Source organism: Rhipicephalus microplus, chromosome X (assembly GCF_043290135.1).
Source record: "Rhipicephalus microplus isolate Deutch F79 chromosome X, USDA_Rmic, whole genome shotgun sequence".
NCBI classification, from domain to species: Eukaryota; Metazoa; Arthropoda; class Arachnida; order Ixodida; family Ixodidae; genus Rhipicephalus; species Rhipicephalus microplus.
In genome coordinates, this window is record NC_134710.1 from 47,997,489 (window position 1) to 48,025,111 (window position 27,623).

General features: G+C 43.6%; 1 protein-coding gene across 1 annotated transcript in view; it reads right to left on the reverse strand.

Moving 5' to 3' along the window:
- Nucleotides 1-3,686: 3,686 nt before the first annotated feature.
- Nucleotides 3,687-27,623, reverse strand: part of LOC119176016 (kelch-like protein 20) — a 204,858-nt gene continuing 180,921 nt past the window's right edge. Inside the window, exons 4-10 of the mRNA XM_037427119.2 lie at nucleotides 20,322-20,493; nucleotides 19,638-19,771; nucleotides 18,149-18,265; nucleotides 15,495-15,604; nucleotides 12,836-13,094; nucleotides 11,349-11,527; nucleotides 3,687-4,075 (exon numbers count right to left, since the gene is read on the reverse strand). Of these exons, the coding sequence (XP_037283016.1) occupies nucleotides 3,892-4,075; nucleotides 11,349-11,527; nucleotides 12,836-13,094; nucleotides 15,495-15,604; nucleotides 18,149-18,265; nucleotides 19,638-19,771; nucleotides 20,322-20,493 (1,155 nt within the window). The 3' untranslated portion in view covers nucleotides 3,687-3,891. The remainder of the gene's footprint in view (nucleotides 4,076-11,348; nucleotides 11,528-12,835; nucleotides 13,095-15,494; nucleotides 15,605-18,148; nucleotides 18,266-19,637; nucleotides 19,772-20,321; nucleotides 20,494-27,623) is intronic.

Below are 27,623 nucleotides of genomic sequence, written 5' to 3' on the forward strand. Positions count from 1 at the left end.
AAGAGGAAAATGCAAGCTTCGAAACTTCCATCAAAATAAAGGTTCTTGGCATCAGATGGAACTTCAAGGAAGACAGGCTGTACCTACCATCATTTGACATAAAAGACATCAATACTAGTGGTGCACTAACGAAGCACCAAATGTTACAGCTCACTGCAGGAGTATACAATCCTCTGGGACTCTTCACTCCATTGACGGTAACAGCCAAGCGAAAAATACAGAATATGTGAAGGAAAGGGATGTCATGGGATGACTCACTGCAAGATGATGAAACGGAGACTTGGAGGAGATGGATTAAAGAAGTGGTATCAATTCAAGAGTTCAGTGTACCACAATGGTTTGATGTAAGACAAAGGAGAAAGCCTATTCACACGGAACTTCACTTGTTTTCAGATGCAAGTTCATAAGCCTACGGAACAGAGACTTATTTGATAAATCACTACAAGAAGGAAAATGGGGCTAAAATATTAATTGCAAAAGGAAGAATAGCACCAATGAAGCAAATCTCGTTACCACGACTTGAGTTCATGGCTGCGTTGCTGTCTGCACGCATTTATGAATACATCAGAAGCGAATTTGTAAGGAATATAAATGCTACAAGATACTGGACAGTCTCGACCATTGTTCTTAGTTGGCTACATGGAAAGAAAAAACGAGACATCTTTGTAGAGAATCGGGTGAAGGAGATAAAAGAGAAAACGAAGCTATCAGAGTGGAAATATATTGCAAGTGAAGAGAACCCAGCTGACCTCATGACCAGAAAGGTAAGCGCCAAGGCTTTGATACTGTCCAACCTATGGTGGCACGGTCCAAAGTGGCTTGTTACGGAAAACAAGACCACAAGGCTGACGGAAACGGAAGAAGAAACTGAGAGTAGTGAATGTTATGCAACTAACACATACACGTCAATTCCGGTCGTGATCGACGCAGAGAAGTATGAAACCTACATAGGATTGCTCAGAGTAACAGCTTGGGCCCTGAGATACATACAGATTATAAGAAAGAAGCAGATAATCGGCGATCTGAGTTTTGAGGAACTTAAGAATGCAGATACGGCAATAATAAAATTGGAGCAACGAAAGATACGGGAACATGTTATACTCAACAAGAGCAATACGACTAAGACAACAAGGATGTTTCTTTGTGGTAGCGAAGTTCTTGAAGATGAACAAGGACTAATAAGGCACAAGGGTCGTCTGCCTCAAAGTGGACAGACATACAGCGAAAAACATCCAATTGTGCTACCAAAGTGGACGCCCGCTACAAAGCTGCTAGTACAACATGTGCATCAACTTGCATTACAGAGAGGAGTCAGGGCAACACTGTTGCAGCTTAGAACAAAGTATTGGATAATCCAAGGAAGGCAGCTGGTGAAGAAGGTTATTCATGGATGTTTAATGTGTCAACGATTTGACGCTAAACCAATTAAGCAAGACACAGCACCCCTGCCTGCTGACAGAGCAAACCACCGACAACCATTTGATGTGACTGGTGTGGATTTTACAAACCCGATGCTTATAAAAGACACCGTGAAAGGCATGACAAAACTGTACATCGCAGTATTCGTGTGTGCAACAACAAGAGCTGTACATCTCGAAGTTGTCGACAACTGTCAAACAGAAGCCTTCTAGCATGCATTCAGAAGATTTACAGTGAGAAGGGGCTTATGTCGTGCAATATATAGTGACAACGCAAGGACATTCAAGAAATCCAACAGAGAAATCAGTCGTATGCTGAAGGAATTAAAAGAAGTAGTCTCTGAAAGAGCTAACCAAGGAGATAAAATAAAGTGGATGTTTTTCGCTGAACAAGCACCGTGGTGGGGAGGCTTCTATGAAAGGATAATACGAAGCATCAATCAGGAAAGTCATCGGAAAGAGACTGCTAACCAGGGAAGAGATGGAGACAATAACCACTGAAGTTGAAGTGGTGCTTAACAACAGGCTGTTAACTTATGTATACAGCGAACCGGATGAGCCGCTATCTATTGTGCCGGCTGGCATAATAGGTGGAAAACACAGACTTCGAAGCAATGACAAAAATCAACACGAAGTCAACATCAAAGAAATCTGGAGAAAGCGGCAAAACGTCATGAAAGATTGGTGGAAAAGATGGAACAAGGTATATCTCAAGGAATTGAGAAAGCAAGCTTACGCAAGTAAACAAGAAACGAGAGTCTGCCAAGGAGTCATCGTATTGCTTGGTTCACGCACTCTTAGACCACTTTGGAACCTGGTGAAAGTCATGGAAATTAATTCAGGTATCGACGGGAAGGTATGCTCCTGCCTTTTGAAAATCAATGGAAAATTCATTAAGAGATCTGTACAACATATCTACCAACTTGAATGTTGTGTCCGATGAGGACAACAAAACTTCATGCGGGCCGGAAGTTAATAAAACTCACCGAAGACAAGGAGAAGAAGAAGACACGGAGCACGAAAGAGCGTGTGCGTAAAAAAAGCTAAATAAAAAAAGGAGATTCTTGCTGTTCGTGCTCATTGAACGGAGTCCACGCTTGTCTTGTCTCGTTTCTGCGACAGTTATTTTTTTCTGTAACCTGCTCCAACTTCACAATTTAGTGCTCCATTTTGCTGCTCCATAAATTGCTCCAACTTCTGTTTTGGCTATTGCACCCTTGCTTAGAGTTCCAAAACAAGCTATGGCATCTGAAGTTTCATGACAGAAACAATATTAGGTGACAGAAACAATATTATCTCTGAAGAACTGCACATTGCGTTGCAACTTGGTGATGCCGCAGCTGAACCGACGTGAGGAGTCACCATGCCACGCTGGGTCTCGGAAGAGGCCTATTGATACGCCAGCTGAAAGTGCCGTGAGGCAGTTAGCAGGTCGTCACATTGACATTTCTAATTCCATTGCTTTTGTTGCCCACGTGGGGGAAGATTTATTTTTCCTGAGTTAACAGAAACTCGAAACGCTCGGCCGTCTCTGGCGCTGCCGAACTACGCGGGGTACAATGCTGGCGCCGGACTGTCTGTGCGGTCACGGCAAATCTGGTCGGACACGCTTCGACTGAGTATCATTCAAACAATGCTGCCTGCCAACGGCTGACATGCCTGTCCGAGATTACGACGGAAAGTAAATGAAAGTAAACTAACTGCCATGTAACCAATTCTAACCGCGGCCCTACAGTGTGGAAGCTTAACAATAAAAATATATGGGGTTTGGCATCTCAAAACCACGATATGATTAAGAGGGACGCCGCAGAGGAGGGATCCGGGAATTTCGACCATCTGATGTTCCTTAACGTGCACGTATATCGCACAGTGTATGAACCTCTGCCATTTCACCTCCACTGAAATGCGACTACTGCAACCGGGTTTGAACCCATGACCTTCGGGTCAGCAGCCGAGCACCCTTGTCCCTGATCCATTGTGCTGGACGAGCACGGAACCCTGATTGGGAGAGTTTGAGTATGCAAGGCACGACAACATATGACTGTAGTTTGTCAACGAGTGTCTTGGAGCACGTTTCGAAAATTCATTTGCAAAAGTTCTTTTTTTGGTTTAGCGCATCAGGCAGGGACTAATAGCTATCACTGAAATACCTAATGGCCAGTATTACCTGTCAGTACCGCCATTCTGGTGGTTAGCATTGACTTTGAGTGTAACCAAATATGAGAAATAAAGTGCTATAAAATAAGAAAAAACGTCTTGAACACCAAGACATCAAAACCGTGCATGTTTATTTGTCCAGTCTCGGTAAGGCTTGTAAATGAGCCTCAAGAGTTGGGCACATTGCACGCGAGAAAAAAAAAGGCATGTGACTGTCGCAACGAGTGTAAACTGAGTATAAAACAGGTTTAGTTGAGAAGAATGTACAAAAAAAGAAAAAGTAAAAGACTTAAGGAACTATCAATCGTAGCTTGTATCACTTTCCAACGGTCGTGAAGACCTCGTAGTCCAGCACGGTAAAGTTGTAGTCACCCATCAGCAGGGTGCACGACGCGCCTTCACCATCATAAGAGTGCGGTAAATTTGAGTAACTCTCCATATTGGCGTTGCAGTGATTGGAGATGCTCAGGTCCGCACCGGCACCGAAAATTGGCCCGTACCTGCAAAAAAGATATGGAAGAATGAACGACAGCTGTGCAAGCTTGCACAAGTATTCGTGGTAAGCAAATTCATTGTGTACAATGCTGAAGCGATAACAATGGGAAGGACAACAAGACTGCCGGCACTTGTTTTTCAAGCCCATTACAGACGCTAGAATGAGATTTAAAAATAACTGCGAGCCCTACTATTGTCCTTCGCATGCGCCTTGTCACATAACAGTGAGACAGCCCAACTTTTGCACAGGTAGCGCCTTAATGGGGCCTTGCAACACTTTTTCAGCATAGTCAGAAAGCGCTGCCGATCAGTTGGAGGTGCTCCCAAGAACATGTGACCTGTAATTAAAAATTGATTATCAAAGTCGTCAACAAATTGCTTTCTCTTCCCTTGACGAATAACAGAGGAAGCTCAAAAATCACTTATAGAAGGCCATCTATCAGACATTCGCTTTTTTTGACATGACACTCTCGGTCATTAAACGAATCGCCGTGAGAAGCCGCGACTCGTCCTCGCACGCGCGCTATCACAATGAAAAAGTTGCGCATCGAAAGAAAAAAAAGGAAAAAATGCTCAAGGTCACGAGACGCACGTGACGTATTCTCTTTGTCCTTGCCATTCCCCCTGCTGAGCTTTCAGCGCTTTATTTGGGACGAGAGAAGAGATAATGAGAGCGCACCGTGCGGCAAATCATAGTAACTCTACTTGTACTAGATCGATTTTTAAAATTTTTGCGGCGTTGAAGTCGTGAAGCAATAAACAATTTTACTGAATCTATTCCGTGGTTACTTGAAAAAGTGTTTCAGGGCCCCTTCAAGGAACGGCCAAAGTCGTAATGTAACAGGTCATACTGTGTCCTATTTTAAGGATTACCTGCCTTACAGGTGATATATTGCCCCGCCGCAGTGGTCTAGTGGCTAAGGTACTTGGCTGCTGACCCCCAGGTCACGGGATTAAATCCCGGCTGCGGCGGCTGCATTTCTGATGAAGGCCGAAATGTTGTAGCCTCGTGTGCTCAGATTTGGGCGCACGTTAAAGAACCCCAGGTGGTCGAAATTTCCGGAACCCTCCACTACGGCGTCTCTCATAATCCTATGGTGGTTTTGGGACGTTAAACTCCACATATCAATCATTACAGGTGATGTATTCTACTTCTGCTGCCGTATACTCATTCAGAGTGGATAAATCAGTGATGATAATGTCATCATCAATAATCTCTTGCCATCGCGGTACACATACGCTCGTGTCAAACACCCAGTAGATCCCTTTACACTAACAGACTAGTCTGGCGACGCTTAGTAGAACAACAAGCAACGATGGCTAGATAACCACTTGTTTCGTATAATGTCGCTTCGCAAGGCGCGTGGGTTCTGCCCAAAGACATCTTTGTCTTTTGCTGTGATAACAATTATATGGACACTCTCGGCTGGATTTTGCTGCCGGCGTCGGTGTCACCATCATTCACCGTATATGTATACGTATCTATATATATGAAAATGCAAACAAAAATAATCCAGAAATAGACTCCAGCGCGTGGAATCGAACGCCGGACCTTTGCATTGTGAGTGCAAGACGTTCGCCACTGAGCCACAATGGAGCACCTCCTTTAACTACTAAGTGGTTCTTAAGAGAGAAAGGAAGAGAAAAGTGAGCCTAGTAACTGTCTGCTTCAGCAAGCGACACCTCAACACTAGCTCGCAAGGGATGGGGGTGAGAAGAGATTAAAAGGGTAGGAGTAAAGGTGTAGAAAAGAGGAAGAGGCGTGAGGTGGTAAGCCAAAGAGAGCGACGACAAATCGAGGAGATAGGAGAGCTAGGAAAGATGGAAACACGGTCACAGGAGTCCGAGGACGGGGCACCACTTTCGAGAGCTCTTGTCGGCGTCAGTATATGGCGTAGAGCAAGTCCAGTCGGTCACAGCTACACTGTCGTCGAAGGTCGTCGGGGTCAGGAGATGACGTAGGGCGAGCTCAGTCGGCCAGAGCTACGCTGACGCCGGAGATCGCGAGGGCACCTGCTGCTGGCGATGCGCTCCACAGGAGTGGGGGGGGGGGGGGGGGGGAGAACTATCGTGTTTTCAGCATTACCAGCGAGATGGCACAATGAGTGCGTGCGTCGTTAAGTCCCTGGATATTAAGCACGTCGCCTAAACTCTTTGCTCTTGAGAAAGTACTGCCATCCACTGTATTCGCCACCGCGTGCACGCAACCTCCTTTCTCTCTCTTTGCCCCTTCCGAGTTCCTCCTGTTCTCCACCGCTGTTTCTGTGCGATGATTAGTCTCCTTCGATGTTGCCTGTGTAGACGCCTAACTCATGCGCTGTGCTGATGTTTTTTTTTGTTTCGCTCACGCCATTTTTCGCCGGGGCTGTGCGTAGCTCGCATAGCGAAAATTGCATGTGCTTTGTTTTCTGCATTATTTGATGGCACTATTTCTTGTGGCTGCGCCTACACTTGTCAAAACCAAAATCCAAATGGCTATGTTTTTTTTTTCACAATATCTAGGTAAACGCGATAGCTTTTGTTACAGCAGTCGCTGCACTGCATGAGCTGAAAGAACTAAATCTCGTCAAAGAACTTGTTCCATGCTAGTCACGGCACTTTTTTTATTGCTCGTACGAAAGCATCACCAAATGGTGTATGTATTTGAGTATTCTTCCAGCTTGATAAACATGTTTTTTTTCGCTAACTGTGCATTGCACGAAAATAGAAATCTCCTGAATGTGCTGAATATTCTGCCGAGACTCCATCAAATCGCATGTCGGTCATGTGAACTACAGAAACTAACTTACGCAGCGAACAGTTACCTGCCGTGATACAGCTTCTCGATTGCACCTATCGTGATCGCTAGGATCAATTGATTGATTGACAGTGTTTCTTGTTTAACCGTGTTCAATACGTTACTGCTAACAATCACAGTTTGTCATCTGCTGCGGTCAACTCAGGTGTACCGCAAGGGTCAGTTCTTGGTCCACTTTTGTTTTTAATTTATATTAATTACCTCACGTCTTCACTTTCTTCTAACATTCATTGATTGATTTGTGGGGTTTAACGTCCCAAAACCACGATATGATTATGAGAGACGCCGTAGTGGAGGGCTCCGGAAATTTTGACCACCTGGGGTTCTTTAACGTGCACCCAAATCTGAACACACGGGCCTACAACATTCTTCTAACATTCATCTTTTTGCAGATGACTGCGTCATTTTTCATGAAATAACCAGTAATAATGACAGTTTAAGCCTCCACTGACCTTAACACAGTAACGGCTTGGTGCAGCACATGGCGAATGGACTTAAACATCGCTAAATGTAAGGTAATGCGCGCAACTAGATCTGCTAACACCCCACCAAAATACTACTTAAGCAACGTCTCGCTTGATCCAGTCTCCTCGTATAAATACCTGGGCATTTTTATCACATCCAACTTATCTTGGGCACCCCACATCGCATACTTTACTAATAATGCTAATCGCATGTTAGGCTACATACATCGTAACTTTTCAAAAGCACCTTCTGCACTAAAACTTCTGTTGTACAAAACATGAATACGTTCCAAACTTGAATATGCATCATCAGTGTGGGATCCTTACCACGATAACCTGGTTACTTCACTTGAGCGTGTACAGAATAACTCTGCCCGTTTCATACTTTCTAACTACAATCGCATCGCCAGTATCAGTTCAATGAAATCCAGCCTAGGCCCTCCTTCCCTTGCATCCCGTCGGAAAATATCTCGTTTGAGTACATTTCACAAATTATTCCATCATCCCACCCTACATAGCCAATTAATCTTCAATCCTCAGTACATATCCCATGGCATCAACCATCCTCATCAGGTTGGAACCGCATCCTGCAACTCCCAGTGTTTTTATCGATCATTTATACCTCGTACATCAGTAGATTGGAACCACCTTCTCGAAGACATCGTCACTATTACTAATAACAATATTTTCCATCAAACATTACTCAGTATTGTATGAGCTAACGTTACTCAAAATTGTATTATGTTCACCGTTGTTGCACAGCTAGTATTGTATAATCAGAAGTTTTTCTTTTCTTTTTCTTTACTTTTTTTATTCATTTGTTTGTTGCATTGTTTATTCTCATGCTGTATTTTCTCTGCTGTACATTCTGCTGTATAATATGTATTTTCTATGCTGTATATTCTCATGCTGTATTTTTCTTTTCCTTGTAAACTTTATTTCCACTCCCCTCCATAATGCCATATGGCCCTGAGGGTAAATAAAATGAATGACTGAATGAATGAATGAATGAATGAATGAATGAATGATATGTGGGGTTTAACATCCCAAAACCACCATCTGATTATGAGAGACGGCGTAGTGGAGGGCTCCGGAAATTTCGACCACCTGGGGTTCTTTAATGTGCACCCAAATCTGAGCACACGGACCTGCAACATTTCCGCCTCCATCGGAAATGCAGCCGCTGCAGCCAGAATTCGATCCCACGACCTGCCTGTCAGCAGCCGAGCACCTTAGCCACTAGACCACCGCGGCGGGGCCCTTTAAAATCAATTCAGAAAAGTTCTGTACCGGTAATGTTTAGCAGTGCAGCGTGTTAGTCTCTTGTCATTTTGTTAACAACATTACATAGTGTCTGAGTGATCAGCTGCTTTCTATACGTTGTTGCTATATTACATTGAAAACCAAATTGAGCCACCTATTTTGCAACGATTTGGAGAAAAAAACTCGAAACCCGACGCAGTTGAAATATTAATTTTCCACCACCCTGCCGTGAAGCACGAGAAGCCCCCTCGACAGAGACATAAATTTCGAGCTTATAGCAATGAGTGGTTGCTGCTACCTGCTCCTTTTTACATCTGTAGCAGTTGCCACAAGCAAAAATATATATATGAAGCGAACGTAAAGCATGTTACCATCTAAAAAAACAACCGCATCATAGAACTCTCCATGGAGCTGCTTGCCCCGCCGCGGTGGTCTAGTGGCTAAGGTACTCTGCTGCTGACCCGCAGGTCGCGGGTTCTAATCTCGGCTGCGGCGGCTGCATTTCCGATGGAGGCGGAAATGTCGTAGGCCCGTGTGCTCAGATTTGGGTGCACGTTAAAGAACCCCAGGTGGTCAAAATTTCCGGAGTCCTCCACTACGGCGTCTCTCATAATCATATGGTGGTTTTGGGACGTTAAACCCCACAAATCAATCAAATCAATCCATGGAGCTGCTTTTAAAGTAGCACACCGCGTTTTCATGGCTTTCGGAGTTAACTAATCTTCTGAGTAATGTTCATAGCAGTGTTTTCTATCTTATGATCAGGATTTCTCCGAATTCGCTACACTACCGGGGTGCGCAAGTGGCACGAAATTACGTGCCTCCATTAAATTTCGTTGCGTGTACGTGGAAGCCCCGGTGAAAAATGGCGCCGGGTGCAGCTCGCGCCAAAGGCGGGAGAGGAGAATCCAGGAGGAAAAGCGCACGCAAAGAAGTGTGTCAATGCCGGCGGCTCTTTTCAGAAATCCCAAACCCTGGCACTCGCGGCGGCACTTGCTGGGCGTTCCGGTGTCGTGGCGGTGCGCGCGAACCACTGTTGCAACATCGTGGCTACTGACGCGGCGTTGCCCGAGTGCTTGCGCGAACTCCTTACCATCGCGGAGCTCAATGGGATTCCCATAACCGCCAGAGAGCTTGTGGACCGTCGCGTCAGCACCGGCTTCGTGTGCGGCGTGGACGACGACCTTACCAACACAGAGCTGCTCTAGAGCACCATCTCAGCCGCTGTTGTGACTGCACCGACCAGAAAGGTAGGCACTGTGAAGCTACACTTCGCAATTAGCCCCTTTCCACGCGACCACATCACCATCTTCGCGCAGCAGCTACGTGTGCGACCCGTGAGACCACGTCCACGACCGTGCTGGCAGTGCGGTCACTTCAGCTACGTTACCGAGGCATGCCAGCGCGCCGGTGACTGCGTTCGCTGCGGCTGCCGACACCTGGAGGCTGACCTCTGCAAACTCAACTGTGTGAACTGCGGTGGGGCTCACTTCGCAACCAATCCCACCTGCCCAAGGTGGCAGGAGGAATGAAGGGTGGCGACGCTCATGGCTACAACACCGACGCTGCTTTTGAGGCGTGCAGTCAGGGCGGCGGTCCGCGAGGAACGCCGCAAGGTGCAATCGTACACTGCTACCCTGAAGGCAAGCCCGCCTCCCAACAGCAAAGCACCTGGCCAGCCGCAAACTCCACCAGCGCTGCACCAGCTAAACCAGCCAGTATCCCCTTCCTCCGAAGCGTAGTTGCCCGCTGCTCACACTGTCACGCCTGCAGAGGACGAAAGAGAAGCGCACATCCGCATCCTTGTGACCGCCCTGCAGTACGTGCTGGACTACCTGCCCCAAGACCACATTGTGCGGGAACTCTGCACAATTGTAGCCAACCCTCCACCCGGTATACTTTGGCACGAGCAAGCGCACGACAGCAAGAGCACATCTGCCCTCATACACCAAGAAGACCTTCACAGGCCTCTCATCACAAGTTTCAGATGCTGTAGGCAACTTCCTACCCTTTTTGCTGCGATGGACTCGCGGCTGCTTTCTTCTGCTCCTTCCATTCCCCACACCTGTTCCTCATCTATACTGTTCATCCCCTTCCCCCATCCCCTACAAGGCACTGCGCCGTGCTTCCTTAAGGGCTGCAGAAATTAGGCGCCTTCTTCCTTTTCTCAAAGAACCTCTACTACCACTACTTTCCTAGATCAAGGGGCTTTAGCGTCACCAGATCATCACGACGTGGTGCAAGTGCTCTCATCTCCCACGCGTACTTTGCATTGCGGAGAGGATGGGAGGGTAGACGAATACACATGCTCTCACTTATCTCGCGGTGGGGACAATCGTACGACTTGGGCTTCAAGGAACGATTCTGTTGTAGTTACTGTGTGCACAAAGGTCTCTGCACTTGACGCACAATCTGCGTTTGCGAAAAGAGTGCCCTTTTCAGACACAGCGAAGTAACAACTGAGACGATTATTCGCGTTTATCTGTACCTGTGAGTACATTTCGTGCGTCATTTGTGCGTGAGAAACGTGGGGTACGTTTCGATGTCATTCTCGCGTAGTCTTGTAATCATTGTTTCGCCGTTGCGGCAAAGCTGTCACTTTTTAATTACCAATGCCGTTTGCTCATGCCCAGTTCTTATAGCATTTTCCCCCAGTGTTTCAATTATGAAATTTTTCAACCCTTTATTTAAAATGATCCCTCACCCCCTTTCTCTGTCTCTTTTTCTCCATAAAAGGCGTGCGTGGATACTTACTCGGGATGGTGGGAGATGGCGAACATCTTTTTGACGATGTCGAACTTGGTGGGTGGTAGGTCCGCGTTGTTGATGAGCGTGAAGAGGAATGCTTTCTCCGAGGGAATGTAGCGACCACGGCCTCCCGTCTTGCCCCAAGGCACGTCGCTGAAGCCACCACACAGCTGTCCCTGAGAACCCTGTTTGACACCATTGCCTGCTCAAGCATTGCTTTGTGTAATTTGAAGGCTATTATATTCTCTTGTGCTGACTAGCATGGCAAAGTAAAAGCAGGCTGGTGTATTAAACGAATGGCTTGGCCGAATTTACGCAAATGCTATATCATTTAACAACACAATGCCGTGTAGTATAAACTACACCACGTGTCTGTACATGGCGACAAAAAATAGGCTTGCGTAAGTTCACACACATATGAGTTATGTGAATACTACTACGATAAGGCAGTATTCACATAACTTGTATACGCAAAACAGTGTTAGTCACTCAGATGCAGAGGTTTGTCTCTTAAACGACAAATTTGCAAAGAAAACTTCAAAATGTAAGGTAAAAATACAAAAATGTCAGCTCTTCGCTCTTACAATAATAAGAAGCACAACTGGGAAACAGATAGATCAGCCCAAAAGAAAAAAAGAAAAAGAGAAAGAAAGAAAGCCTCACATATCTCAGACTTTGAACAAGAATATGAGGCTACAGCGTTATCGACTGAGATTAGCGGAAAATTATGGAGTGCTTTGCGAGCATCACACTGTTGAAGACTGCTTTTTATCTATTCTCAGTGACAAGAAAGGCAAAAAAAGCTTGCTGATCAAGATATATTGGAAAGAAATGGAGCTCACTCCAACTCACTCAAGAAATATATTTTGCTCTTAGGGCCCACTCGGACTCACACTCAGACTTACTAAACCTTTTCCTTCACAGGATTCACTCGGATTCAAGCTCAGCAGCACAGTACTAAGTCGAACTCACTTGGACAGACTCACAGCTTGATAGAAACTTCAAAGAGTTTGAATGAGTCGGCTTATGAATCCCTCAGCGTAAAATTAGCAGTTTAAAACTTGGTATCAATGCTGTTCAACGCCAATATGACACATAATCGGTGCTTTAAAATAATCTTTTTGATCTTGTACTTTCCAATACAAGTTAGTAGCGGTTTCAACGTAGTCAGGGCGCTTTCATCAAATACGTGACTCGCACGCAATGTTTTTATTAAGAACTTTCTGTGAAAAAGATTTCGGAAGGAAGTTAAAGCACTCTTTCTCCCCCCAACTCATGTCTGTTATCTATGAATATTAAGGTGATGCATGAAAATGTCCAATGGAAATATGCGAAGGCTAATAGTAATACTGAAGATGAGTAGACCGGAGTCATCGATGATCTTGGTGCAGAAGAGTGAAAAGTGAGCTATATGTTGTTGATAGAGTGGTCAATGTAACGCAATCAGTGTTCCCCTACAATTCTAAAGACTCTAAAACAGAAAGGATGCTCACCAGGGCGATGACAAAGGTAGGGCTGTGTCCATCGCACAGATGGTGAAATGACTCGGCTGAGTAACCATGGTTGGAGGCTCGGTAGAGGAGCCGCCAGAGCTGCTTTGGTACACCATACCAGGCGTTCAGCACTTGTTGTAGCCGCAGCTTGGGTCCTGTAAGCAGCTGCGAACCCTGGAAGAGCCGCAGCGAGGTGCGCGGCTGAAGGTGCCGCTCCTCCAAGTGCGTGAACTTGCTCGGCAGTGCCGCGTAGCGGTACCTGCACCAGCAGTTGACTTATTAACACTATAGTGTCAAAGAGTTTGTTTTGCGGAATTCCGGTGTTAGCGTCATCGGTTGTGAGCAAAAAATCATCATCTCGTGCGTGACCAAAATATTAAGAAATATACAAATAAAATAAAAAAAATTGTAAATAAAACTAAAATGCCAATAAAGTTTATAAAAATTGTGGGTCCGAGTAGGGATTGAACCGAGGCCACTTCAGTGGCAAGCAGGCGTTCTACCACACAGCCAAACGTCTGCTTGCGCATACAATGAAAATGAGTTCCTGTGTTTTGAAATGCAGTGAAAGTAACTGATGTTTTCCAAACACACGTGTTATGTATACATGCTTCACAATCCAACATGCAATATTGCAGTAAGAACGTATGTTACAACCGTAAATTACCATCGGATGTCAGACCTTGCGATTATCATAATGGCTTCATGATTTAAAGCTAATCACCCACTACAAAAGGGCACGCGTTACACTGCGCCTATACCCTTAAGGTCTTGTAGTGAGTGCATAGCAAGTTAAAAAAGACTTCATCCACTAAGTGTTTGAAGTATGCACTAGGGACAGAATATCGCTGTCGCATTCAACTCATAAAAGGAAAGCCTAAGGATCCCACAATTCTCATTGATTTATTTAAAAATACCTCACAGGGCCCAGTTGAGGTGTAGAATGAAGTGGCAAACATTAAAATTCAATACCTTATATGCATGTATTGAAGATTTCCAAAGAGTAAATAAAAAGTACACATTACACATTAATGTAGCTAGTACCAGAAAATAACAGTAAAAAAGAAATTATCATTCAACTAAACATAAACAGGAAAAGTTGCACTACTTAATAGTAAATAATACATTAGAGTAATATTTACTAAGAATACAAATTACCTTCACAATACATACTATACTATAGCAACAATTGCATCATTACACATTATGCAATCAAAACAAAGGCGTGTGACAGTGCTATCAGATGACAAATGTAATCAGATCGGAAATCACCCTTGCAAACCTTACACACACACACACACACACACACACACACACACACACACACACACACACACACACACACACACACACACACACACACACACACACACACACACACACACACACACACACACACACACACACACACACACACACACACACACACACACACACACACACACACACACACACACACACACACACACACACACACACACACACACACACACACACACACACACACACACACACACACACACACACACACACACACACACACACACACACACACACACACACACACACACACACACACACACACACACACACACACACACACACACACACACACACACACACACACACACACACATTCACTAAAGGAAACTAAGTGCGGTGTGTGGGAAAATGTTAAACTGAATGCAAAAAGTGCCTTAGAGCACTATAGCCCGGTAGGCTGTTTCAGAGATGGATAGTGCAAGGTAATAGAGAAAAGGTAAATGATTGAGTCGCTCCATAGAGGCAGGCATAGCTGGGAGTGTTGTGAAATCTTTGGTATCTGTGGAATCAATGATTCAACCATGAATGATATTGTCAAAGTGAATAATCTTATGTAACAATGACAGGTATGCCATATAATGGCGAGTACTTAACGACTATGATGATAGCGAGGTTTTGATCTTCGTGATACCAGACAAGGCACTGCAGTTGTGAGCAATGAAACGACTTGAGGAGAAAGCCACGTGGCGCAGTAGACTGAGAGGCAAAGCAAAGTTTTCAATATCATCTAACAGTGGATTTCTTTTATTTACAACATGTTTGAACAAATACTGCAGGCACTTCTCTGACCCATAAAATACCAACGATCAGTCAAATGCATTCAAATATATGCAATAGTTTGAAAAGGAATTGTATGTGTGTGTGTATATATATATATATATATATAATTGCAGGGAATAAATATATATACACACACACATACAATTCCTTTTCAAACTATTGCATATATTTGAATTCCTTCCCACCATGCCTGCCTATATATATATATATATATATATATATAGGCAGGCATGGTGGTCGAGTGGCCGTAGCGTTGCAAGTAGTCAAGTAGATCCTCCTTGAGCGGTCACAACCTGGTTTATATCGACGTTTTGGCCTAGAGTATGGCCTTCAACAGGATTCAAAACAAAGGTGTGCGACAGTGCTATCAGATGATAAATGTAATCAGATTGAAAATTACTCTTGCAAAGCTGTATATATATATATATATATATATTGTACAAAACAGTGCATCGTGCATAAGTTATTACTAATACAAGAGAATATATCTTTGAAATCAAAGTTTATTTCAATATTAGACTTGAACTTCAAGGAAAACTTATATTACAGTGCCTACCTTTCCAGCGTCAATTCCATTGGAACAGCACCGGTTGGCTCAACTTCTTCTGCGAACACTTGACTGTCAATAAGCAGCAGCCGCACATGGTTGATGACTCCCAGAAGTTGCTGGAAGCGAGCATACCAGTAGTTTGAAATGTCTGTTATAATTAGCGCTCGCCCGATAAGATCAGAAAGAGGAAAAAAATACATGGTAGATCAATTGTGTGTACTTATCTAATTAAATGTCTGATCCCTTGCAGCTTCGAAATGAAGGAACTTTCATACTTCTGTAATGACTGAAGCTCGCTTTATAGTGCATGACATATCAGCTAGTGTTGCACCGGTCTTATACAAGTCTTCGAATGTGACTGTGAAACTATGAATTATCTAAATCTTTTTTTATAATGCTTTGTGATAGTTTGTGAACAACACGGTGAAAACATGCGCAGTTTCACCTCTTTATATATGTATATTGTGCGAGAAGATTGATACATTAAAGCGAACAGCTACTTTAATCATCCTGTGACAGCCACTTTATTTGTCATAGGACTTGCCACTATCCTTCTTCGTAATGACATCAGTCATATGCTACGTGTTTTCGACCACCTTCGGCATACGCTTTAATTTTGTAATTCTCGGCGCATCAGCGACTGGCTGGTGAATGAAAACTACGCCATGACAAAAACAGCGTTTCAAGACAAGGTACTCAGCCAGTCCTAAGCAATCATCGCTGCTAAGCGTCCCTTATGCAACTGAGCAAGTGTCTGTAGAGCTTGCTTCTTTTTATAGTAATGGTGTCTGTGAGAAAAATCGCACTTATTTTGTTTCACATTAATTTTTAACTCACACGCACACGCGCACCTGTGTGTGCGTGCATGTGAATCTAAAATTCATGCGAAACAAAACAGGTGCGGGAAGTGGCCTTTCCTTACAGATACCATTACTACAAAGAAGCCAGCTCTACAGGGACTTGCCCAGTTGCATAACGGACGCTTAGCAGTGACGATCACTTAGGGCTGGCTGAGTACTTTGTCTTGAAACGCTGTTTTCATGGTGTTGTAGTTTTCATATATCCGTGAACAGTTGATAATAATGAAAACGAAGGCCGACAATCACTATTCCTGTCTCTATTTTTTAAAATTTTTTTTCCTCAGCTTAGTGCCGCTGCTGTCGTACGGCTGCGAATATTTTCAAGTATTCTCTCGTATATTAAGCATTTTGCAGAAAAAGATGCTTATGGGGCTTGTCCTGTAGAGCGTTTGACACCTTTAGAATGCGGTTCTTTTTTACCGACCTTTTATTATGCAGTAATATCACCTCTCATTATCTGCTGTGACATCACTACAAACTAGCAAGAGAACCTCAGTATGAGGTCGCGAATGGTTTTCTTTTTTTCCTTGCCTTTTTACTATGTTTTTATATTACCACGGTAGCAGCGCTAGTCATACATGTGCATATAGAAGGTGTATCCAGATGTGTACGCATGTAAAATCTCTTTCAAAACACTGTCAGCGTCCACATAATCGCTGCCACCGTTTCTTATGTCCTAGAAGGGATTCGCTCAATATCTTATGAAGAAGTGTCAATTACTGCGCCACTGATTGGCGTAGAGAAAGCAACCAGCAAATGCAGCAATATTTTGCCTTAGTTTTTGCTTCCAGGGACGGGAGTTCTAACCTTTCACGCTAGCGAGAAGTAGTAAGCTTTTCTGCTTAGAAGGTTTTGTCTATGGTGGCAAACCCAATGGCATGCCTCTGCTGAACAGGTGGTTTCTATAGTACAAAGTGGCGTATAAAGTAAACTGTTATATTATTTGGTGTACGCTTAACATCAGAAACCACTCCGTATGATTATCGTATACTGTCATTTATTGCTTTATTTTCCTGCGTTCCTTCCCAAACCGCCACGCTGGATATTCACAGTAAAGCTTGCCTGAATCTAGTGATCGTAATACTTGTATAAACTTAAACATGCTAGAAATGGGAAGATGGAAGCTTGCGATGAAAAATTTGTAAACAGGCGTTATGTCAAGCCGACCCTTCAACACAACCCCAGTTTAATCATGTTTATTGTATAATAATAGTAACACGAATGTACTTTCGTAATCTGCAATCTTTCCTCTTCCATCTTCACGATGTTCTGACCATGGACCATGTTGATGCAAAACCACTGCCAAGTGTGCCTCTTATTCACTCTTAGAGATAGTGTTGAAACTTTTTTACGTTGCTGTTGGTTCATGACAGGAGCAGCGTGAAAAGACAGTAAGAGAAGACGAAAGATAGCACTGTCCTTCCACGTTATTCCGAGAGTGAGTCTGGCTACATTGTTACAATGCCATGCATAAAACTTTCCCTTTTCTTGAGAACATTTTTCAAGCTACGCGTTTACAAGAGTCATATATTGACTATGGACAACACATAGCTGGCACGCAGTTTCACTTAAGCAACTGAGCGGCAACATCTCATTAAAAACACTAGTCAGCACTGGTGCTAGCGTATCCATCCTTCACTTTCTTATATGTCTATTCCGCACTTCAGTTAAAACATCGCACGAGGCCGTGGCGAGAATGATATCGTCGACAAAGCGTATCAAGTTTTGAAATTCACGCGGTAAAAAGAAATGTAATATAGCTTGGATAACTGCCTATGGAAAGAGCCGGAACTACGATACCTGGCAAATTCTAGCCCTCTCCTCTTCAGTCCAGTGCGCAGTGGGCTGAGTGACTCCGGCATGGTGCTTCGCCCATGACAACACTGCTCGCCAGACGTCCTCTTCTTCCATTGCCAGCTTGTTTCACGAAAATAAACGAGAAAAAAGCCGCATCACCAAAGCGCTCTACAGGCAAGTATTTGTTAAAGAAATACTTGCGCGAAGGAAACACTTCCCATTTAACATGATCCCCAAGCTTCAGCGTGCCTTCAAAGTCCAGTTCAGCCGATTAACGCCACATCTTGAAATGATTCGCAGCACGTGGCAGTTGTCGGCTATTTCATAAAAGTTTTTTAGTTATGATCAGCTATTTTGGGACGCCACCTTGACGTGACACAGTAGCACAGGTTTCACATCAAAAATGCAAGACAGATACATGTCACAGTGTTATCGCAATGGCTATAATTTTTCCCCATTTTAGTGACTAGCCTCCCGACCTCAAAGGTGAGAAAAATGCTTAGCTTACTTGGACGACAAAGGATCAAATCCTTTTTGTGGCAGGTTTCAGGCACGCATTTTGTAATTCAAATTTTTCGCAGTGCCGGCATCATAAACAAGACAATCTTTTCCCACGTAAACCTGGCCACTGATTGCTCATGCGGGAATTAGGTGATTACACATTGGTATCGTTGGTTAATAACTCCAGGTGGTCCAAATCAACATGGAGTCCTTCATTCAGGCATGCATCATATTCATACGACTTTGGCACGTAAAACCCCAGAAAGTAATATCTAAACATTAAGATCTGCGGTACAGCAACCTCCAATGCATGAGCTTGAATTTAAGTGCGCGTTGAGTGACCGACTACAAAGTAGAGTTCATATTCCTTTCAGACCAAAATTATTTTTGTTGAAATGACTTTTACAAATTCAGATGCGTATGAAAATGGCAGCAAAAAAATTAAAATAAATGTATGCTCAAGCTTCCAAGTTACAATTGTTTATTAATTGAATTATTCATTTATTAATAAAGACCACAATTGCAGATATATTACTTTTAATGATTTTGATATTACTGAATACTGGCCAATGGCTACAATTAAAATTTTCTTTACCAAACTAAAATGATTGCCCTACCTATGCAGGGTGAAAGAAGCTGCCTTGGTGGAATGCGGCAACAATACGAGTGCTTACGTAATTTTTATGTCACACGTGACCTCCATTTCTTGAGTCAATCATAATGACAGCATATCTAGAGCAAATAAATGCCAAATATAGTTGCAGTGGAAGAGCAGCTTTTTTTTCGGCCAGATGGTTACTGACTGACCCCCGAAGCAGATTATTGCATTTGTAATTACAAGGTCTGAAAGGAATATCTCACTCTTTGGGGATGACGTAAGGAAGGTGCCCGGAGTTTGTCTGCGCCGCAACACAGGTGGCCAATTATATGTGGTATCTGATTGAAGGCACGTCAGGAAATCACGCGTTATAGCCAGCGGAAGGATACTCACGTAGTCAGATGACACGAGGTGGATAAGAGCATCCTTGGGGAGGTTAAAAAACGCACTCGTCTTGACGCATTCCATGGCGTTTTCACCCACAAACGCCGTACACCTGTCCACGAACGACTTGCCCCCTTTTGTACCTGAAGGGCGAGATAACATTTGCCGATACGTAAACGATTCGGAGCTCATGCAACTTTCACAAGTACTAATGAAAAACCTGACCCCCCCCCCCCTCACAATAGCGAAGTGTTGACCAACCATGCGCTGTTTAAGATTAACCATATAGAAACACAAAGTGCTAAAAGTGTCATTAAAGGATTGTGTCACTTCCAGTGTTGCTGTTCAATATTACACTGACCTAAATGAAGACAAAATAAAAAAAAATGTGTCAAAGAAAAGTTGAAACATGAAATCCCAGGGAAATAAATAGGTTAAGTTTGTTATATTTATTTTGCTTTATACCTACCCCCCCCTGCCCCCCCCCCCCCGCTTAATGTAACTCATGAAATGCTGCGTAGACACTACTAAAGAGAGCTGACGCTCTGTTGGTTTGTTGACGCTCTGTTGCGTAAACACTACTAAAAAGAGTTGACGCTCATTTTTCAGTGATTCTTAGACCTCGCATGCGATTGCGCCAGTGGATGAAGGCCAGAAAGAACGAACTTTCATAAGTGACTGAACGTGTCTTGCCTGAGCTTGAAACCCTGTCTTCCATAGCCAAAGCTGAAGCCAAGAAAGTGCACGCATTGTGGATGGACATGGTACTGGTCACGTGGTCCTCACAACTTTGCCGCAATTCTTCAATGCCAAGTTCATGCGCGAGCGCCAGAGCTTCGAAAACTGTACTGTCCTGTAGGTGGATCTGTAAAAGCACAAAAAACAAACAAAAAACAAAGTAAACGAAAAGAATATTTTTACGACGTATATCGGAAACCACACCCAAACAAAGCAACGAGAGCAGCAAATGCAGAAAAGCAATACATAATTCAGACATAATCACAACGTGAGAATTGCGGAGTTAGAAAAACAAAGTAGTACACTGTACCGTACAGATCTTGCATGTGTACATGAATGTAATCACAGATGAAAGTCTGAAACTTTTTAGTCTGAACTGAACGAGACGATAAAGTAACATGCAAGACACAGAACTAGTGGTATTTAAACTCAACTTTTACAAGACAGTTTTTACCGCGAATTTGTACAAAACAGTACACAACTATAAATGGATGAACATCTACTAACTTGATCCCAGCACTACAATATAACTGTCCACACAACCGGAAAGTTCACAGATCGAAAATGTCTCCACACACGAAACATGCACACGTTACAGAGGAGGTTATCAAGATGCTCGCAATAAAGTCACTGTGCGCTCGCCCACACTTCAAAAACAACTTTAATTATGGCAGTTGATTTTCGCCCTTAGATTCGCTTACGCACACGCAACTGCATTTGCGCATTTTGTCTTGATCAGAATTCTGCGTGTATGTAAGGGCTCCGGAATCGAAGCCGCGACCTTGTGGTCGTAACAAAGATGGCGTATATAATGCGTCTCCGCAGCCGCTAATTGTAAAACAGTAAGAGCAATTCGTAACAAAATTATGCCTAAATAAAAAAAACGTACTATGAAAGTAACAAAAAAGAATGAAAAAAAACGAACACCCGAAAAAGAACGATTATCCTAAAAGGGGCCCTGCACCACATTTTGAGCATGCTCAGAAAACGCTGACTATCTGTGGTTGAGGCTGTTGAGAACACGAGAGCCAAATGTTATAGCGAAGCAGGTGGCCCGGAATTTTCAAAGAATTCTCAAAGTCAGCTGAAAACCGTTCTCTCTTCTTTCTGCAAATGATATCATACATCCAAATGACCATGCCACATACCAAAGATTTCGTACACTGACTGATTTGAACATCATGTGTTGCATGGAGCATGGTTACCAAGACCGCCACAGGGGGCCGCCACTTGCGCGATTACACTGCAAGAAAATAGCGAATTTGAAGGAAAGAAAAAGTGCTGAAGGTTATGACACGCACGTGACGTAACTTTTTTCTCCCAAGCCATCTCTCGGTGCTTCCAATACACTCGTTGGGACAAGCGAAAGTGATCACAGCATGCGACAAATCTCTGCCACTTCGGTCTTACGCGGCAAATTCTGAAAAAAAAAATACGGGGCGATTCGCGGGACTATTTGCAAGGCAATAAACTACTTTATTGCAGCATTTTGATGGTTACTTGAAAAAAAATAATGACGAGGAAGACGGAAATAGAAGTGGGTAAGAAGACAGCTTGCTGCAATAGGTAGCCGTACTCACAGCACCCACTAAACCTGTACTATTTCTTGCCGCAGCGACAATCCATACCTTGATTTTTTTAATATGTAACAAATTGTGTGAAAACCCATAAAGAAACCTGTGTTTTCATCTTTTTTAAGACGTAAGACGAACCTCCTCATAAAACAAAATTATTTAGAAGATCAATGCTTGCTAAAGGCGCATATCTGAACCACGTGGAAATATCATATTGGCAGAATCACATCGAATGATGCTGACAAAATAAATAAATGAATAAAGAGGCTGACGCTATGCTAATCGACCATGATATTCCATAGGAGACCGCTACACACACCAAGCGCGTGACACCGAACGACATCAAGAACCACTGGCGCAGCAGAGAAGGGGCCGGGGATTAGGCCTCCTCTTTCCTGAAAATTTTCAGTTTTGCACATGTACATATACAGGCTCAAATGCAAGAGACACGTATGAACACACATAAACTATGGCTGAACCTACCCTGTAAAAAAAAATCTGGCTACGCTACTGTCAAGAACAGAGTGCACTGTACTCGCCTAAACACAGCCGCATACGATGATGAAATAGCAAGTGGTTAAGCAGCTCAAACGCTTATTAGGCACCACTCAGACAACTACTGTGGAAGATCATGTATGGCATTTTTTGACTACTTCTTGGTTTAACTTATGTATAACAATTAGGTTTTTTATACGATGCCTGCGGCTTCACAGTACGTTTTCTCCATATGCCTGTAGATTAAAAGACACTTTAGGCGAACCAAATGTTAAACATAAGTGTCTTTAACGGCACTAGCCCCTAGCATTTGGTAAGCTAGTCGTTCACTTAGGTAGACATTCAGTTAAATTGTGGTTGTGGACTTTCATAACTTCATCGGCTATGAATCTAAATGGCCGAGCACGACAAGAAACTCACAGAATGAAGAAACATGGGTTGGCGTGTTATGACGCAAAATTATGAGCAATATACGTTGTAACCATCATTTTTTACCAGAAATAAAAGAAACTTTGTGCAAGCAGTGTCTCACGCCGCAAACAGATACATTACATAGCGGAATACTCTTATATTTTTCAATTGACACAAAGTTTATTTTCCGATGGAGGGGGAAACGTTGTAGGCCCGTGTGCTCAGATTTGGGTGCACGTTAAAGAACCCCAGGTGGTCGAAATTTCCGGAGCCCTCCACTATGGCGTCTTTCATAATCATATGGTGGTTTTGGGACGTTAAACTCCCCATATCATCATCATAATAATCATCATCATCGTCAGCCTGACTACGTTCACTGCAGGACAAAGGCCTCTCTCATGTTCCGCCAGTCAACTCGGTCCTGTGCTTGCTGCTGCCAAGTTATACCTGCAAACTTCTTAATCTCATCTGCCCACCTAACCTTCTGTTTCCCCCTATCACGCTTGCCTTCTCTAGGAATCCACTTAGTTACCCTCAATGACCAGCAGTTATCCTGTCAAGTTGCCACATGCCCGGCCTATCTCCATTTCCTCTTCTTGATTTCAACTCTGATATTCTTAACCCCGCTTTGTTCCCTAATCCCATCTGCTCTCTTCTTGTCTCTTAAGGTTACACCTACCATTTTCCTTTCCATTGCTCGCTGCGTCGTCCCCAATTTAAGCTGAACCGTCTTTGTAAGTCCCCAAGTTTCTGCTCCGTAGCTAAGTACCGGCAAGATGCAGCTGTTATATACCTTCCTCTTGAGGGATAGTGGCGATATACTTGTCATGATTTGAGAGTGCTTACCAAATGTGCTCCACCCCACTCTTATTATTCTAGTTACTTCCGTCTCGTGGTTCGGCTCCGCAGTTATTACCTGTCCTAAGTAGACATAGTCTTTTACAACTTCAAGTGCAGTATTACCTATCTCAAAGAGCAGTTCCCTTCCGAGGTTGTACATTATTTTAGTTTTCTGCAGATTATTTTAAGGCCTACTTTTTTGCTCTCCTTGTTTAACTCCGTAATCATGAGTTGCAATCCATCCCCTCAGTTACTCAGCAATGCAATGTCATCGGCAAAGCGCAGGTTATTAAGGTACTCTCCATTAACTCTTATGCAAAGCTGTTCCCATTCAAGGCCTCTGAAAACCACCTGTAGGCACGCGGTAAATAGCATTGGGGAGATTGTATCCCCCTTGTTCACACCCTTCTTGATTGGTATTCTGTTGCTTTTTTATGAAGCACTATGGTAGCAGTTGATCCTTTGTAGATTTTTTCCAGGATGTTTACATATGCTTCGTCGACGCCCTGATTCCACAGTGTATGCATGACTGCTGATATTTCTACTGAATCATACGCCTTCTCATAATCTATGAAGGCTATGTATAGTGGTTGGCTATATTGTTAGCATTTCTCTTTTACCTGATTGATAGTATGAATGTGGTCGATTGTTGAGTAGCCTGTTCGAAATCCTGCTTGTTCCTTTGGTTGATTTAATTCTAATGTTGTCCTAATTTTGTTAGCAATTACCCTTGTAAATAGCTTGTATACTACGGAAAGCAAGCTGATCGTCCTGTATTTATCCAAGTCCTTGTCATCTCCTTTCTTATGTATTAAGAAGGCGTTAGTATTCTTCCAAAGTTCTGGTACTCTTCCCGTCAGGAGACAACTCGTAAACAAGGTCGCTAGTTTTTCTAACACAATCTGTCCTCCATCTTTTAGCAAATCTGATGCTATCTGATCCTCACCAGCAGCTTAGCCATTTTGCATTCCTACCCAAGACTTTTCTGACTTCTATCGTTACTGCTAGGATGCCATCTGGGTTACTGCTAGTTCCTATAGCATTAAGGTCGTGGTTGTCCCGGCTGCTGTACAGATCTCTGAAACTCCTATGCCAATTTAACTATCCCATCAATATTGGTAGTTATATTGTCTTACTTGTCCCTTCGTGCATACATCTGGGTTTTGCCTATGCCAAGTTTCCTTTTCACTACTTTGAGGCTTCGTCCGTTCTTCAGAGCCTGTTCAATTTTCTCCATGTTAAAGCTTCTTACGTCGGATACCTAACGCTTAATAATCACCTTGGAAAATTCTGCCAATTCTATTTTGTCTACTGTATTTGAGGCTTTCAAGCTTTGACGCTTTTTAATGAGCTTCTTTGTCTCCTGGGACATTTTTGCCTGTGTCCTATCTAAGTACCGCACCCCCAACTTTCATTGCACACTCCGTAATGATACTCGTCAGAGTATCATTCATTGCGTCAACGCCAAGGCTGGTTTCTTAGATAAGAGCCGAGTACCTGTTCTGAAGCAAGACTCTGAATTCCTGTACTTTCCCTCTCAGTGCTATCTGATTTATTGGTTTCTTGCGTATCATTTTCTGTCGTTCCTTCTTGAAGTCTAGCCGAATTCGAGACCACACCATTCTATGATTACATCATACTATCTCGCCAAGCACATCTACATCCTGCACGATGCCTGGGTGTGCAGCCCATATAAAGTCTATTTCGTTCTTACTTACGCCATTAGGGGTTCTCCATATCTACTTACAGTTCCCTCGTTTTCGGTAGGATGTATTCAAGATTCATAAAATATGGCGTTCTGCGAATTCCACTAACAGCTCCGCTCTGGCATTTCTAGCACCAATACCATATTATCCTACTGATTGGTCTCTAGCCTGCTTCTTCTCTGTCTTGGTATTAAAGTCGCCCATCAGATGTTAAACCCCATCAATTTATCATTAACGACTATGTTTCTACTGTTGTTCAGAACATCTCAATCCAAGAATAACGTACTTCAGTTAAATTTCATGCTTGACTGGCTGGCGCCTAAGGTTGATATTACACACACATTCAGCTGAAGCCAGCTACGTTCCCGGTAAAGAACAGGGAGAATGTCTTTCGGACTGACTTGTATTTCACGGTGGATGTTCAGAGAGCGATCTAAACAATCTTTAATGTGTTGTAGCTCTCAGGTACAACTTTAGGCGCCTCAGCGATAAAAAAGTGTTCTGCTTCAGCTGTGCTCACCGGCAGAGTAGCCTGAATCTTCAGAAGATGGTGCACGTTTGGGAAGAATATTTCTGGGCAACTGGCAAACGCTTGCATCACAGACATGCTCAGCGTTTCTCGCTTCTCTTTCTTTTATTTCACATCCCATACTGCTAACTCTCTTTTCGAAGCCGAAGTTGAGATATTATTCAAGTACACGTCAGCAAACTTCTAGGCAGTGGGAAGAGTGGCGGATTAGGGAATATTCTGAGGCAGAAGGGAAGGAAGGATCTTCAAGGTGTGCCGATGCCTTTTAAAGCACTCATTGAACTGGTCTACTAAGTAGTCCAGAAAAAGCCAGCAATACTGAAAGCCTAAAATACTCTTTCACCCCAGCCATTACTTCAACGAAGCTGCCTACCTGTGACGAGCGGCATCAGTTGCTCCGTGTGCACTAAGAGCAGCGTCGCATTTCGGGAAATAATCATCAAGCGTAATACTGTACGGCGTTTCGGCATGACCATCGCCTACCACAAAAGGGCGCTGATTGACGCAGAACACGAACTGCCTAGCAATACGTGTAGGCAGCGTAATTATAGGGGGTTACTTCTCGTTGTAGGAAGCAACGCGCTCAGCAAAGCTCGGGCAGTGACACTGACTACGATAAATGCAAATTTCAGCGACGATACATGTAGGCTGGTGATCTTCCGCCTTAAACACTAGCGCTCGTTTCTCGCCTAGAGGAAAGTATACATTTCCTCCGCTTCCCATCAGATGCCGGTAAGATCGCGCTCGCCCAGTATCTTACTCTGCTCGCGAGACGTCTCACGTTTGTGATTGCGCCCGTATAAGGAAGGCTGGTAGTTTTTGTCGCGTTGTGATGAAATGCCACAAACGTGAGTGAACGCGAAGGAGGTGATGGCAGTAGTGAAATTCCAGCGACTTGCATCAGAATGCCCGAAACAGACAATCAACAGGTATGGACGGTGCACAGTAGAGCGTAAGTAAACTCGTGTTGCATGCTCTGGCAGTTCCCGTCGAAGTTCACGCGTTCTGAAAAACGTATTATGATGCACTGTGCTCTGAGCAAATCCGGAGTTCCTTCCTTCATCATTGGTGAACCGATCACTGAAGATTTGGTGTGGTTCCAGGCTGCCCATGTTCACGCTGGTAGAAGTGCTGAAAACATGAATGCACGTATGCTGCGCATGGTTAAATATTTTGTACAGTTCTAAATCTGTTCCGGTAAAGAGAAAAGTCGGCTGCAAGCTTGCACACACCGAAAGACACATAGCCGCAAAGTTATCGTTTCAGGGAGCCGAGTGAAGAGAGCTACAAAAAAAAAAAACGAGAACATATACCACGTTTTTGCGCGTATTTAAGTGTTTTAGTGCATATGCACAGCGATGGAGTTTTATGTGAGTATAGTCCGATCGCACGTGCACTTTCGATTGAGACCAAGTCAACGTTTTTCATCAATGATTATCTTGCCCTCGCAGATTGCACGATAAAACCTCTACGATTGGAGTACTTCGTGAAGTCACAGACATCGACGGTGAGAAATTCGCTCACCAAAGTAAGCAAAACGAAAATGTAATTATGAATGTACAAAAACATGTTGCGTATACCTCTCATTTCTCGTTGTAAGCGGAACCCTCCTTGACCTGTCAAACGCACTTTACGCTTAACAAAGATTAACGATTAACGATGTCTTCTTCAATCAGGTGCGTAATCGCAGTATTGCATTTTC